The 16,959-nt window shown below is 35.2% G+C and overlaps 1 protein-coding gene across 1 annotated transcript; it reads left to right on the top strand.

The window, feature by feature from the left end:
* Positions 1-578: 578 nt before the first annotated feature.
* On the top strand, positions 579-1,167 carry LOC131838528 (ragulator complex protein LAMTOR5). The gene has a single exon (XM_059184772.1). It carries the CDS (start codon positions 621-623, stop codon positions 894-896), a length of 276 nt encoding a protein of 91 aa, XP_059040755.1. The 5' UTR covers positions 579-620; the 3' UTR covers positions 897-1,167.
* The last annotated feature ends 15,792 nt before the right edge of the window (positions 1,168-16,959 follow it).

Below are 16,959 nucleotides of genomic sequence, written 5' to 3'. Positions count from 1 at the left end.
GCGTGTTTGAAGTATTTTATTTTTATTCATTTGTGATTGAATTGTGTCAGGACATTACACTCTGAAGTTAGAAATAATTCTTGTTCACATTTTGAAGTCATTATACCACTGTTTTCTACTTTCCAGTGTTTATGACCCATACCATTCTGATTCTTGACACTGGGTGTATTACACCCTTGACTCTGTTTTTTTATAACTCTCTGGAAGCATTTAAGATCTCTTCTACATACTTTTAAGATTTCATGATGATGTCCCTTGAAAAAAAGGTACATTTTTTTTTCACCTTTTTTTTTTTTTCCCCTGACTGGACAGTTTCTCAACTTAGCTTTTCAGGTCTGAGAAATTTTATTTTATTATTTATTTTTAATGTTTTCCTTACATTCTTTTTCCTCCTTCCCATTATCTCTCTCTTTTTTCTCTCCTCTTTCTCTTCCTTCAAGAACTTCTCTAAGAACTTCTATGTTTTTAGCTAAATATGAGATCTCGAGTTCTTAAATTTTTTTAATATATCTTGTCCTTTCTTTTACTATGTAGATGATTTTCTCAACCTTTTTTGATGTCTAAATGTGTCACGGGAGCAGGAGGTGTTGAGTTGCGGGATCCCGGACCGGGCTGGCGGCATGGAGGCCACCTTGGAGCAGCACTTGGAGGATACAATGAAGAATCCATCCATTGTTGGAGTCCTGTGCACAGATTCACAAGGACTTAATCTGGGCTGCCGTGGGACCCTGTCAGATGAGCATGCCGGGGTGATATCTGTTCTAGCCCAGCAAGCAGCTAAGCTGACCTCAGACCCCACTGATATCCCTGTGGTATGTCTAGAATCAGATAATGGGAACATCATGATCCAGAAACACGATGGCATCACGGTGGCGGTGCACAAGATGGCCTCCTGATGGCTCATGGCGGTTCTCCAGCAGCCTGTCGTCGGGGCTCGATCCCGCCTGTGTAAATTATCTTAGACAACTACACCAGTCCCAATAGTCAGGCCATTTATTTCGTGTGCATTGGGCACTTTTCTCTTAATTTTAGAGTAAGCTTCTTTTGGACACTCAATGGACTGACTTATCCAAATATTAGTAAGAAAGGATCATGTTTTGAAGCAGCAGGTCCCAGTCACTTTGTACATAGAATTTTCTTACATTCAATAAATCTGGTCAGAGGAAAGCTTGGCTCTTTTCTGGATTGTTTAAATTCTTAGCAAATGTTCATTTTTTTGGATTACCAAATTATAATTTTTTAAAAATCTTTGCTCCAAGTCCATCTCTTCTCTCTCAGAAGCTTCCTGAACTACAGACAGTCTCACACAAGTGTCTATGGATACTGAAAACTAATTAAGCCTATTCCCACCCCATAACAGCTATTATCATTAAGTACCTATTAGATACCACAAATTCATGTAATTCTCACTGATAACCCTATATGAACTCTTAGCTGTCCCATTTTGCCTTTGTCTAACTAAGGCTAAGGGATTCGCTGAGTAACTCGGGGACGCCTGGGCAGCTCAGACAGTTAAGTGTCCGCCTTGGGCTCATACCATGATCCCAGAGTCCTGGGATCAAGTCCCACATCGGGCTTTCTGCTTGTTGGGGAGTCTGCTGCTCCCTCTCTCCTCTGCCCCAAACCCTGCTCATGTTCTCCCTCTCTCTTGCACTCTCAAATAAGTAAATAAAATCTTTAAAAAAAAAGACTCTCATTTCTGAGCTTATACTTTGAACACTAGACCATTATAAAAATAGGCATGTTTGGCGAGAAAAAACTAATGCCTGAACGTAGAAGACAACATTATCTTTTCTTTAACCTTTATAGTTCTCAACAGCAGAATGGAGCACAGGTAGGCACAGATGACCTCATTTTGTTGAATTTAAATGCAGTCCTGTTACTCTTTAGCAATTTAGTATTTGACAGTATAAAAAACTCTCCAGAATATTATTTATTCCAAAATATCAAGCACCTCCAAATACAAGATATTATAAGAGGATACAAAGATTTTGCATTAAGACCTGGTTCTAGCCTTTGAGTTCGTACTTTGATAGAAGGGATGTGCACATAGGTTGTCTTCACCAATACTTGACATGTAGTACATGTTTGTTTTATATATTAAAAATTGTTTATATGTTACATTGAAAATAAATAAATAAATAAATAAATGTGTCACAATTTTAATAATATTATTTGTAATAGTATAAAATGTTTTTGTAAATAAAATACTTTATATATATTTTTATATAAATATATATAAAATATTTGTAATATATATAAATATATTATTTGTATTATATATAAAAACAAATAACTTATTATTTGTACTCTGATCATTACTTTTCAAAAGGCCATCCTGTTCTTATTTCATGGATATGAAATGCCCAAAACTTATATTGCCCAAAACTTGCCTCACACTTACATTTTTAAAAAAGTCTCCTATTTACTGCCCATATTTTCCCTGAGTTTCTCTATTTCTTTTGTGTTTTGTTTTCATTTGTTTGTGTTGGTCTGTTCATTCATGTTGGAAACTTTATTGAACTTATCTGGAGATGTTTGAGTAAATTGAGTAATTTTAAGAATGAGGCAAAAAATGGAGAAATGGAGGGTAAGCTTTTAGCTTATAAACTCCTGTTGGGTTTCACTTTAGGATTACTGGGTTAAGAACCTGACCATGAGACCCCCAAATGTCAAAGTCTGGAGCTCTTTTCTCTTGGTACAGGCTGCATAGTCAATGAAAGACCTCAAACTTTGGGTGATAGGCCAGATTACAGCCTCCTGGGGCCCCGCACTGGATATCCAAGTACCATAAAAGCCTAGAAAAGTATTGGGGATCCTTCAGTTCAGCATGTAGACCTTCACTTGCCCATCTTCTAAACACAGATCTTAACACTTGCCGTCCTCCTTCTCCCAGAAGTCTGAGATTCTTTGGTTCAGGTTTTCCAGAGAAAATCTCTTTTTCAGTTGTAAGGAAGAAAGCTATTTAAGCTCTGAATGTGAGGGAGAGGCAAATGATTTTCGTGTTCACAAGTTTGCCACTGTTTAAGACATCTCTGTCAACAAATATGCTCAACTGTTCCAAGCTGTATGGTTCAAAGCCAGAAAAAAATATGCACATAGTGAGAACAGATATGCATACCCATCTCAGAAACTTTGGGAAGGGAAGACTGGAAACCAGAAAAGAAATTTGCACTAATCATCTTCATACAAATGGTCATCAAGCCACTGGTTTGAATACTATCAGCAGTAGAAATTCAATAAATGTTGCATCAGAATCTTATAATACTTCCTGAATATGCTCTAGAAGTGGCATAATATGCTTAAAATATTCCCTTTGAATTTTACTGTTAAAGTCTCTTCTTTATAGATGGTAAAACCAAAGTAGAAAGTTTACTAAACTGGAAAGAGACCAAGATGAAGGAAAAAATACTGAGAAAGTTCATTTTTTAAAAGTAACCCAGTGCCAATGGAAGCATCAAGACTAAAATTAGGCACTAATTATCCAAAGTGTCAAAAATGAAAAATAGAATATTAAATGATATCATTCTTTTATGAATTAAAGAAAACCTGAACTAAAAACTTTCCCACAGAGGTGAATTTCTTCCTCTACATTTGAAACTAGAGAGATATCCATAGTTTTCTATCTGTAGAGGCTGTGATTGTGCATAGAATTAACCATGTGAACATTGAATAGAGATGGCAAAGATGGAAGATTCTAATGGTAATAATTCTCATTACTAAACTTGGAGAAAGGCCATTTATAGGGTTAAACCAGACAGATTAATCTTGTTTATCAGTGAAAACTTGATGAGAAATACAATAGCATGCTCAGAAAGGTATATGGTTCTTAAACTCATAATAACATCAGTTTTCTTTGGACATTTACAAAGCAGCTTAAACATTTAGTTTTGTATTTATAGGACGTTTAATCTGAACTTCTTACTGCATAATTTGAGGACTTGAGTTGAATCATGAAATGTCTCTCTGAAAAGACAACATGCCCCACTGTATATGGCTACTAGTATAAAGAATAGAATAAATCCTTGTTTATTCTGTTAACTCCTTTCGTCTCCCAGCAACCACTTGGGGCCAGTATGTGAACAAAGAGTAACATCAGATGTCATAAAATTAATGAGAAGCATACATTTACTTCCCTTTTGGATTTTTTTTTTAAGTAGTTGGAAGAATGGACTATGAAAAAAGTGAAGGGTATAGGGGTTTATTGTTGCCAGGACAGTTTTGGAGTTGATACAAATAGAAATATTAGTGATGTCAGTTACTGAAGTATGGAAATAAACTCCTATAGATGATGGGAGTAAATGTTGGAAGGTTTATGAGGCATAAACCTAAAGGAAAGTGTAATTTGATTTAATTAATTCATTAATTTGCTTGATCATTCGATAAATATTACATGAATACCTACCACAGGTTGTCTTATACTGGGCCTTGCAGGTAGAATAAAGATGAATTAAACATGTGTCTTGCCTGGGGGCACTCAGTCATGGTCTGGTGAACGATAATAAAAAAACTAAGTACACGAAGAGAAGGATTTGTGTGATCAATGTGCTGGGAATTAAAGTCTGGTAGGCCATCTATCCACAATGGTTGATTTATTGATTTTTACCTTATCTTATTCCAGAAATAATGTTTTAGGAATGAGATAGACACAATGAAACAAATATGAAATCTGGGGTGATAAGGAAAAAGAAAAAAATAACCCTTACTAAGGTGGAAATAAATATGCACCTCTCCTTCCAAAGGATAAACTGCAACCCAAATCTGAAATGAGGCTTGACAAAGAAAATACTAAGAAAGAAAAAGAGGATGAGTAGAATGTTGACTTCTTTCAGACCAAAAGAATAGAACAAACTGTGTGTATTTCAAATATTATTAATGTTGCTTGCCAAGGCTTTGAAAAATTAAATATCCTCTCTTGATAGGAGATGATATGCATAAGTGCTTTCAACTCTTTTGAGAGGCAGTATGCAGTACTTACTCTTTGCTATTTTTTATCTCTTCACTCATATTTTCATTGTTTTGCTGCTTATTATCAGATCTCCATGTCATTAAGAGTGGAAAATGAAAAGAGATGAAAAACTCAAATCACTGTTGTTGTTGCTGCTTTTGCAGCTTCAGCAGAGGTTTGATGAAAAAAATTTATTTGGGCATCATCTTGACTCTTGAACTTACTCTTCCTTAGATCAGCTAAAAATCTCCTCTATGGCCTGAGGCACTGAAACACCACAGAGCTCTGCAGTAATTTCCTGTCAGATCAGACAACCCAGTTATTCCATTTTCCCAGGTGTCCCAGTGACCTATATTATTGCCAACAACAACGTTGCTTCGACTCTAAGCTTGGACTATCTGCTGGGTTCACAGACTCAGATACTCATCTAACTTCTTAGTTGGAAATGTAAAGTGCATTTGCTATGCTCGTTGGTCTCTTCATGCTTAACTTTTATTCTATTTGATTCTTAGTGCAAAAGAAAGAGTGCCACCTATTGGATGTGGGATACAAAGAATATATTAAAAAGTGGGTAGAAGAATAAATGAAACAAGATGGGATTGGGAGGGAGACAAACCATAAGTGACTCTTAATCTCACAAAACAAACTGAGGGTTGCCGGGGGGAGGGGGTTGGGGAGAAGGGGGTGGGATTATGGACATTGGGGAGGGTATGTGATTTGGTGAGTGCTGTGAAGTGTGTAAACCTGGTGATTCACAGACCTGGGGATAAAAATATATGTATATAAAAAATATATGTTTATAAAAAATAAAAAATTTAAAAAAAAAAAAAAAAAAGTGTATTTACTCTCTGATCTAAGGCTGATTCAAACAAAGTAACAGTGTAGGAAAAACGTCGGAAGAATTTCTCACTTTTATAATAATAACAATTGCATATATTTGCTTAAATGCTTTTATTATCAAAAAAACATTGAGTGGAAATTATTTTAGAATTTCCATGTAAATATTTAGAAATAAAGATTCCTATCTGTTGTCTTACACTTTAATTAGTAAAGAAATTAATTTCTCAGAAGAGTTTTAAGTTCATGGCAAGATTATGAGGAAGGTACAAAGATTTCTCATATGCTCCTGCCTCCATACATGCATAGCTTCCCCTTCTTTGTTTCTATTTTTGTCTTCAGCTTTTTTTGCCTTTTGTGTATGTGTGTGTGTATGTGTGTGTGTGTGTGTGTGTGTGTGTGTGTTTAAAGAATTTATTTGAGAGAGAGAAAGCGATAGCACAAGTAGGTGGAGGGCAGAAGGAGAGGGAGAAGCAGGCTCTCTGATGAGCAGGGCTCCTTAAGGTATGTCTGTACCCAATGTGGGGGTCAAACTCACAACCCCGAGATCAAGAGTCACTCGTCCTACTGGTTGAGCCAGCCAGGCACCCCAATCCGTTACAGTTTTAAAAAAATATTTTTTAGTGGTTATTCTACAGTTAGCAATATACATTTATAACTAATACAAATATACTTTTAAATTACACAATACCACTTCACTGGTTGAGTGAATACCTGTTAATAAGAAAATATTTTGAATTCCTCCCTTCTGGCCCTTATATTATTGCCATCATTCACTTCAATTATATATATGTGCGTCCATAAGCATATATATATGTATGCATATACGCACATTTATATGATGTATTTGTAAGCGTACATAATCAATTACATGGTTACTATTATTATTTTGAACAAACTGTTATGTTAGTCAATTAAGAATAAGAAAAAATGAATTTTTTTTTTTACCTTCCCTTAATCCTTCTTTTGATCCTCCTGCTTTTACATAGATCAAGTTTCTGACCTGTATTATTTTCCTTCTCTTTAAAGAACTTCTTTTAATTTTTTGCAAGGCGGGTCTGCTGGTAACGTAGTCCCTCGTCTTTGTTTTGTCTGAGAAAGTCTTTATTTCTCCTTCCCTTCGGAAGAATAATTTTGCAGAATACAGAATTCTAGGAAGATGGTTCTTTCCTCTCAGCACTTTAAATGTTCACATGTTGACTCCATTCTCTTCATTCTTGTATGGTTTCTGAAGGGAATTGGGGTACAATTATCTTTGTCTCTGCATAGATAAGTTATTTTCCCAAATTCTTTCAAAAATGTTTCTTTTTCTTTGATTTTCTGCAATATGAAAATGATTTCATGATTTTTTCTTTGTCTTTGATTTTCTGCAATTTGAAAATCCCAGGTGTAAGGGTTTTTGTTTCTTTTTATTGCGGGGGAGGGGCATTTATTCTGCTCTTAGGTTTCTGAGCTTCCTGCATCTGTAATTTGGTATCTGACATTAACGTGGGGGAACTGTCCAGTTTTTTTTTTTCATGTATTTCTTCTACTCATTTCTATTTTTTTTCTTCTGATGTTCGCAGTAAATGTATGTTATACCATTTTAAATTGTCCCACCAATCTTAGATATTCTGTTCTGTTTTTCTCAGTCTTTGTTCTCTTTGCTTTTCAGTTCTGGAGGTTCCTGTCGAGGTATCTTCAAGTTCAGAGATTCTTTTCTCAGCAGTATCCAATCTACTAAGAAGCCCATCAAAGGCAGGCTTCATTTTTGTTACAGTGTTTTGATCTCTAGCATTTCATTTTGGTTCTTTCTCAGGATTTCCATATCTCTGCTTACATTGCCCATTTGTTCTTAAGTGCTTGTCTATTTTATCCATTGAGGCCCTCGTGCATTAATCATAATTGTTTTAAATTCACAGTCTGGTAATACTAACGTGTCTGCCATGTCTGGTTCTGATGCTTGCTCCATTTCTTCAAATTGTGGTTTTTTGCCTTTTGTATGCCTTGTAATTTTTTTCTTCCTCACCAGACATGGTATACCAGGTAAAGGGGACTGCTGTTATTAAGCCATTAGTAATGTGGTTGTGAGGTGGCGTGTGGGGAGAGGAAGAGTTTTATAGCCCTATGATTTGGTCTCTGTTTTTTAGGAAGCCTATGCCTCTCAGGACTGTGAACTTCACTAGTGTTGTTAATTTTTATTATATCTTCCTAAATGGAAGGGGATGGCTGGAGTGGGCTGGAGTTGGGTGTTTCCTTTCCCCCAGGTGATTTAGGCTCTGGTAAAACCTCGGCAGCTTTGGCTCTGGTTAATTAGTTTTTCCTGAGGTCAGGCCTTCTTACGAGCAGAGCACACTGGCATGTTTCAAAATGGTACCTTATCCCTTCTTCTGCCAGGAGCCTGATGGGATTTTTCTCCTATATCCTGTGGGAATCTGGTTGAGCTCCTGGATGTAAATCTCAGGTTCTTTCCGTGGTTTTTGCCTGTGAATTTCTGCTCTGGTAAGTTGTTATTTTCCATATTTGCTTGTGGATCTTTCCATTATTGAGGGCGGGGGTTTGCCCTGTATTCTTCCCTCTCTTATGAATCCTAGGAAAGATGTTGATTTTTTCAGTATATTCGATTTTTCACTTGTTAGGGTAGAGTAGTCCTTTACAGAATCTTTTCATGCAGAACTGGGAACCAGAAGTCTATCTTATACATTTAAAAAAATGCCAGTTTACTTTTCCCTAATGTAGATTAATTAAGGAATATTCTCTTATGTTGTCTAGATAGAAAAGATTAGTGATCTTGACAGTCTAATCCTACTTTATAATAGAGAAAACTCAGGTTATAGGAACACTAAGAACCCTAATTAAACATGGTCAAAGTTGAGAAGAAGTAAACTGCTCCCTTGGTCTAAACATAATCAATGATTTTCATTAATCCTAAGTCAGCATTTAAGGTTTAAATGGCTGGTTCTCTATCTTACTATATTATATATTTAAAGTCTTTATTATCTACTCCATGGAAAGTTAGTTATGTTTAAAAAATACTCCTTAGTCTATTTGCTATCAGATGCTCTAATATTTATGCCTATTGGGTTACTATACCCAAATATCTTCGAATAGCAGTTTGTCATGAAATATAAACTCTTAGCAGATAAATATGAAAGTCTTTCCCTAAAAGTCAGATTCATGCCTTCATCTACCATGGTATTTATATTATCCCACATCCCTTTTATTTTGCCTGTTTATGTTAAAATAAGGAGTTATAGTCTCTTGAGTTCTAGAGTTTCATGATCTATTATTTAGAATGTATTTATTTAACAAATATTGTGCATATTTTATGCCAGGTGCTAAGAATTAAGAATCAACACATGAAATGATGTGATGGAATTCATAGTTTAGTGGAGAGTTTTTAGGACATTATTCACAAATGATCACTACCTATTGTATAATCTTATGCTATATACCCATAATGTGGGTCAAATGTCGGGAGATCAGATATAAGGGGCATATTTTTCAGGTTGGTTCATCCAATTTCCACTCCTCTCATTGTAGACTCCTTTCTGTACTATGTAGAGCTAAAATCTGTATTTTTCAGAATTCTTAGTCCTGGACCTCCCCTCCTAAGCTATGTTCTGTAGAAGCACCCTGGTAAAAATAGAAAGGCAAAAGTGGACACTCTGAGGTGACATCCAGGGGAATCGTGGCTGTGGCTCTTATGTTTTAAGTTCTAATATTTGGTCGCCAGCAACATAAGGAGTTGAGGAGTGGGCATTTGTTGCTGTGGGCTCCATTGAAATATTTCTGTGCTATGGTATACCATGTATTTCTTTACGATGTGTGACTCTTTCTTGGCTATGTGGGAACAACGCTTGATTTCCTGGCCCTTCCAGAAATTCTTTAAGTTACTTTAATAACCTGAAATAATTCCCTTTCTCATTAACTTAGCTCAAGAAGATTCTGTTTTCTTTAGAGGACCTAGACAGTAGAATATGCTTTCAAAGTCTTTGTTAAGGACCCTTCTTCAGTAACCTGGGTTATAAATGATCCCAAATATGATTTTGTATGTTAATTTATGAGTTTCAGGTACCATTGCTCATAGTAGTATACATTTTAACTTTTCATCAATTTGTGTGGAGAGCCTGAAATTTGATTTCTGGTGGGTGTTTGTTTTTTATTTTTGTTTTATTTTATTTTTTTTTAAGATTTTATTTATTTATTTGACAGACAGAGATCACAAGCAGGCAGAGAGGCAGGCACAGAGAGAGGAGGAAGCAGGCTCAGGGAGCCCGATGCGGGGCTCAATCCCAGAACCCTGGGATCATGAACCTGAGCTGAAGGCAGAGACTTTAACCCACTGAGCCACCCAGGCGCCCCTTATTTTTGTTTTATTGAACTTGGTCTCAAGACTCCAGACCAGTGGCAAACTCTCTGGAAGCATATTTATTTTTTCTATTCCTTTTCCACAGACTATAGAGGTTTTTCAGACTCTGGGATTTATTACATTCCCTTTACCAACTATTAGATTTAAAATCCTGGCCCTCTGCGATCAAGACCTGATATCAGGGTGTAAAATCTTAAGGGTTGCTGAGTATCAATTCTCATTTATCACTCTCTCCTTTTTTTCTGTCTTCATCTTTAATACACGTGGCATTTACTTTCTTTGAGTTTATAAAGCATTAACATTTATTTAACTGTTGTGACTTGTAGTTAGTGAGGTCACAGCCCGTATCTATTTAGTCTTCCATATTGCTGTAAGTCCATCACTAAAAATGTCCCTCAACATTAATCAAAATGATAAGAGTGTGTTCTCCTTAGATTATAACACTGCTGAGCTAACGATGTCCTACAAAAAGGGTGGTGGCTGGTAATGTAGTCATGGTGGAAGAAAAAAATATCTGAGGAGGAAATCTGTTCATGCATTTCCAGCACCATCTAAGGTAATAGCTCTTTTGTTTTGGAGTGCTGGAATGGGTAATCTAGAACTGTGCTGTTGATTATGGTAGCTACTAATCACATGTGGCTATTGAAACTTAATTAATTATATTAAATAAATTAAAAATCTAGTTTTTCAGTTACACCAGCCACATTTCAAGGGCTCTATAGTCACATTTGCTAATAACTACTGTATGGAACACCTACTGTGTGTCACATAATGTTGTTCTCATTGGCCTGAGGGGGAACATAGTCCTTGTTCTAAGGTACTGTGCTCTTAAACACATAACAAAGTAAAAAATAACGTCTAAGAACTAACACTTAAGAACAATAACAACAAAAGGACACTTTAGATATTGATAGGCAATGACAAAGTTAAAACAGGATAACATAGGGACAAGAGAGTTGTTTTGCAGCTAGGTTTATTAAGAAGGCTTTCTGATTTATCAGTTGAATTGTAATGAGGTGATGGGATGCAAAAATCTTGAGGAGGAGTATATGAAGCAGATGAAACAATAAGCACCAAGACCCCAGGCAGAAAAAGCTTGACATGCTTAAGGTATAGACAAAGGGTCCATATGACTGAATACTGTGAAAATGTGGAAGGAGAGGAAATCAGAAGTTGGCCTAATAGTTTGGGTTGCCCTGAGGAACCACTGAAGAATTTTGAACAGAATAGTAACATAATATATACTTAAGAAAAATCATGAATAAAATGAGAGCTCACAGAACAAATTCAATATAAGTAAATCTTCATCCGAGTTTTGTAAGCATTGCTTCTTCATCATCATCCATGATTTTGCACATTTCTAGGGTATGTGAGGAGGATGCTCTGCCATGCGGTCTCCAGTAACAGACTATTTCTAGGCCACTTAGTGGACCTGTTTGGGCAGGGATTTTTGTGTATGGAGAGAATAGACTGGAGACTAGAGGGAGAATTAAGGGCAGATGAACATGGTGCATTTGTTGGGATGAAGTCATGTATGTTAATTTAGCTAAAGTCACAAAGAAGATAAAAATTATCACATGTAAATTTTCTGCAAGTGCATGAAATATGCCCAACCGATTTTTCAGCCTGTCTCCCTAATATTAACAAAACTAAGGGTTGGAACCTTCTTTTAAGAACATCAATTAGCTACCTGCATATGACTTTTTTGAGGTCCCATTAATGCAAGTTCAAAGCACTGGAGAATAATATTTTCAACCCTGTCTGTATTGTTTAATGAGACAATGAATTCAGTTGACTTCAGATGTGTCACGTCTTGTAAATGAACTGGGTTATTAACTTTAACAGGGTGAATGAATGTATAGCTCCCATTTCCATTTCACAGCATTAGCACTCCAGATAACAGCTCCAGAACATGGGGTGATAATCCCTACGTTATTGGCTCATATGTAGAGTGACCCTCTTATGCATGAGCAATTTAGAAGGAAGAAGCATTTACGTGCATGGGGGAAAATAAAGGTCTAGATTTAAAAAAAAAAAAAAGTTACATATTTTCACTGCAGTCAGAACATGAATAGGATGGCAAATGTGTGTTTATGGACACACGTTATTGTTCAGTTTTGCTTATTTTCCTAACCATTGATGATTTTATGAGTTTTAGTTTGGCGTCATAGTGAGAAAAACTGTGTACTTCTCTATGTTTTATTTATAGTCTTCCAATGTATATTTGAGCTCTTTGCTGGTGATCAGGATTGCCACTGAGTAGTGTTGTATGATACTGCTCTAGTGGTCCTGAAGAGTTAAGATATCCTAGTGCCTTAGTGATTAGTGTCTGCATGGTTGGGTAATTTAAATTGTTTCTACATAGCTCACTCTATTTTAAACTGATTTGACATTGATAATAGCGGGGCTGGTTAGGGGTCTGAGCAAATTCTGTGTTTCAAGGACTAATTGATGTATCAAGAGAATGCAGCTGTCACAATTAAAAAGGAAAGACATTTAAGCCACCACAGACACAAGATACTGCTGTAATAAATGAACCTACAAAATGTGAAGTGAGCAGCCCAGTTATGCATATGCAATCTTGTTTTATTTAATCTCTCTTCCTTGTTAGACTCTGAATCTAGCCTTAGGCACCAGGTCGAAGCATTATTACTCAGTTGCCAAATGGCCTAGATTTAAGATTCCTGTTCACTTATAAGTTTGTGAGCTTTATCAAACAGAACATTATGAATAGGGAAGGGGACATTTTATCTTTTCTTCTTGACTAAATTAATTACATCTCAATGACAAAGGTCCTGCTTCTGAGTCAGACTTGTTATTGAGCTGTTTGGATTAAAATCATGTGACTTTTCTTCCTGTCCTCTAAAAAGAAAAAAAAGAAGTGATAATTTCTGTACCATTATTAGAATCAGAGAAAAAAAATGGAGTGTAAAGTAAAACACATATCAAGATTAATATGGCAGTTTTCCAGTTTTTGCTGGATGAACCAATCTTGGTAACTTTGTGTTGTGAATTCTTCTCTATGCTAGTTGGATTGAGAAGGGAAAGAAAAGTTCCCTGCCCTTTTGTTCCTCTGAATTTAAAATCACTGAACAGATGCAGTGATATAAACCTGCATTTAAGTCCCTTATATTTTTCTTTATCGACACAATTGTAAATTGTGTTCTTCCTGCATTTGTAATTAGAGAATGAAGCAGATGGCAAAGGCTCAGTATAAAGAGATGTCCATTAAAATAACTTAGGCTGCCAAGTGATTGTTCACTCTAAGAGGGGAACTCCCATTTCCTCCACGCAAAATAAAGTAGCAGCTTGTTTTGGAGGAACTTTGTTATGCAGGGCAGACGAACGCAATAGCTGGACCATACATTGAAAATGTGAAAATGAAAGATGTGTAACTAACTTCTTCTTCTCCTCCTCCTCCTCCTCCTCCTCCTCCTCCTCCTTCTTCTTCTTCTTCTGCTTCTTCTTCTTCTTCTTCTTCTTCTCCTTCTTCTTCTTTTAAATGAACATTGTTAGAGGTGGGAGTTAAAGTTTAGATGGAAGCCCTCTATTCCTGATGTGAAATGTAAAGGAAATATGTAGAATGATGTTTCTGAAATTTTAGCCGTCCTGTGGAGGCAAATGTAGCATCACTTGTAGTGATTTGAAATACATTCTTCTAGGTGTTAGTATATATCAAGGAAGGAAACAAAGTTATGGCATTTTAACTATCTTGGAAGGCAACATAACATTAAGGCTGAGGATTCTGGAGTCAGTCCCTTCAGGTTGGAATTGCATCTGCCATTTACTTGCTGAGTGACTTTGGGGTGATTATCTAACAACTCTGTGCTTCCATTTCTTCCCATGTCAAGGTGAAATAACTAAAAACGCTAATCTCAAAACTGTCGTACCCAATGAATATTATTGAAACCTTATTTATTAAACCAATAGCACCTTGCCACCAGAATTTTATTAAAATCAACCTAATATTTTATATTTACCTAATTTTTTTAACCAAAACCAACTTTTAGTAAATAATTTCTTTCCAGAAAGAGGCAACTGCCACCAAAAAAAAAAAAAAAAAAAAAAAGTGAAAGTGAATAAAATTCAAGGCAGATTTGTATATAACTCCAAGTCTCAAGTTCTAAGTGTAGAAAGATTCCTTGTATGGTGCCTCTGTTTTTGACAGCTTTCCTGTCTACACAGAACTGAAAATTTAAAATGTAAAACTGCTATCAACATGAAAATTACACAGATAATCTTTCAGAAAGGAAGATATAAAGTTGTTTTGTTAGCCCAATATGGGAGAATCTTCAGGTCGAGTGACATAAACATGTATGTTTCCTTATGAAATAATTTTTAAAAAGCTAGTTTTGCTGCCTTTCTATCTTGCACTATTCTGGGCGCTGCATTTTGAGATTAACTCAGATTCTGCTCACAGAGAAGCTCATGTTTTAAAAGGATGAACACCTCTGTCTTTTCAACAGTGATCTCCCCTCAAACAAAGGGAAGGAAAATGAAGATTGACAGACCCTTGGTGTCCTCTGTGAGGATAACAGAACCTGCAGATTGTACCATTTACTCCATCTGTAAGACTGTGACTAGTATTTAAATATTTTGTCAACTTCATATGTAACATAGTTATTTTACCTTCTGAAAGTAATATTGCAGCCCTATAAAGACTGGTTATGGGAAATGATTGCATTGATCTAGTGCAGTTCCTGGGACATTCCTGAAATTCAATAAACAGAATAAGTACCTTTCTCCACCCCTGCCCTTTTTTTAAGATTTCATCCCAGATTGCTTCAGTGCACTCTATTCAAGGTACAATTGAAATGCTGATGCTAATGCTATGCAATTCTTTCTGCTAATATTTGCTGATAGATGGTTCAAATCCCAGAGACTTGTGTCTAGACCTAAGGGCATCAACTCTTAAATCAAACATCATATTTAATGTCAAGACAGGAATAATAATAGCTAACATTTACATAACTTACTGTGTGCCAGGCACTGTTCTAAGCACTGTTCCTATGTTCACTCAGTCAATCCTCATAACAGTGCTATGAAGTGGGTGTTTTTTCTTGCTCATGGTCACATAGCTTGTAACTCATGAGGTCAGGATTCAAACTTTGCATTTGGCAGAACATCTATGCACTCAAGCACTGCATCTGAAAATTAGAAAGATTTCATGAAGTCAGGAATAAGAAAAGCATTGCATCTTATACTTTATTCAAGATCCTAGACTACAATATGATCAACAAAAGTTGAAAAATAAATGATAGGGAGAAAAATAGAAAAGCATCCTTCTATGTGGACAGTACTATCCACATTAAAAGAAAAATCCAACACAACCAACAAATTCTGAAAAATACTAAAATCAGTGGTTGTTTTATAAAAAATCAAAGTATAAAGACTTTTTACAAATAAACAGCAACTTATTTTTAAAATTTTCTATTTAAGTAATAAATTAAAAGTCATAAGAATAAACCTTATAAGAACAATGTGCCAACTCTTTTTGCTGAAAATACAGAACTTCAAAACTGGACCTAAAAGATCTGAATAGAGAGCCATCATGTTTGTGGATGTAAAATATCAGTATTCGGAAGTTTTAGTTTTGAAAATGATTCTTAATAGTCATTCAATTTCTGACAGGATTTTTCATGGAATTTTCCCTGAAATTCATATGGAAAAGAAAATACAGAATAGTAAAAACAGTGATGAAAGATAACAGATATCCAATCATATATCAAAATGTGATTGAAAATGTAAATAGTAAGTTGAGATACTTAATAGAACAAAATCGGTGTCTAGAAATGGATGTATAGAAATTTGATAGACCAAAATGTCTTTTTGGATCAGTTAATAAAATATGAGCTATTAAAATGGAGTTGACATAATTTTTTATCTACCTGGAAAAATAATACTCTATTTTTTACCTTTGAAGATTCACAAAAATGTGTTCCAGATGGACTGAAAACCAATATATAAAAACAAAAAGAATAAAATATATATATATACATATATATATGTATATATGTATATATATATATAAGAAAAACAGGAAAATGTTTCTCTAACATTAGAGCAGGGAAGATCTTCTTTAAAAAAAAAATGCAAGAAATTCCATGAAGATAGATAGAATTGATTATGCCAAAATAAAATTAAAGACAAAAACACTATAAAGTAAGAGAGTAAGTGACAAGCTGGGGGGGAAATATATATATATAATACAACACAATTACTTTAACAACTCTCTAAGGAAAAAAACAAAACAGAAAAAATCAGTCAAAAGCCAGATGAGAGGACAATAATAGACTCAGGAAAAATCAATTCTACTTACTTGCAGTGGGGAGAAATGCAAATTGAAAGAATGAGATACATTTTATTCATCAGAGTAGCAACAAATTTAATTTCTTTAAGTACCATGTGTTAACAACTGGGGAACATGTGCTCTCTATACTGCTTGCAGTTGTATGAAGATCTAGTAATTTTGCAGGACAACTGGATAGTTTCTAGGAAAAAATGTTAAACATTCTTAATTTCCAATAATTAGCCTTCTAAATATTTACTCAGAAGAAATTCCTGCACATATATAAGGTGGCATGACCAAGGATGTTCCAGTATTATCTGAAATGGGGAACCAAAAAGAAAATGGAAATGACTTAAATAACTGTCAAAAGAAAATGGTTAAATAAATCATATTAATTATGGTATATTCATGCATGTAATACTGTGGAAAGTTTTTGAAAAGTAAAATTTATGGATTCCTCTGGAAAAATATGACATACTTTTGAGTGAAGAATGCAAGTTTCAAACTGATCTTTTCAGTGTGGTATCGTTACTA

Source organism: Mustela lutreola, chromosome 8 (genome assembly GCF_030435805.1).
Source record: "Mustela lutreola isolate mMusLut2 chromosome 8, mMusLut2.pri, whole genome shotgun sequence".
In the NCBI taxonomy this organism is placed as follows: Eukaryota; Metazoa; Chordata; class Mammalia; order Carnivora; family Mustelidae; genus Mustela; species Mustela lutreola.
Note: the sequence above shows the minus strand (reverse complement) of the source record. Positions and strands in the feature narration are given on the sequence as shown.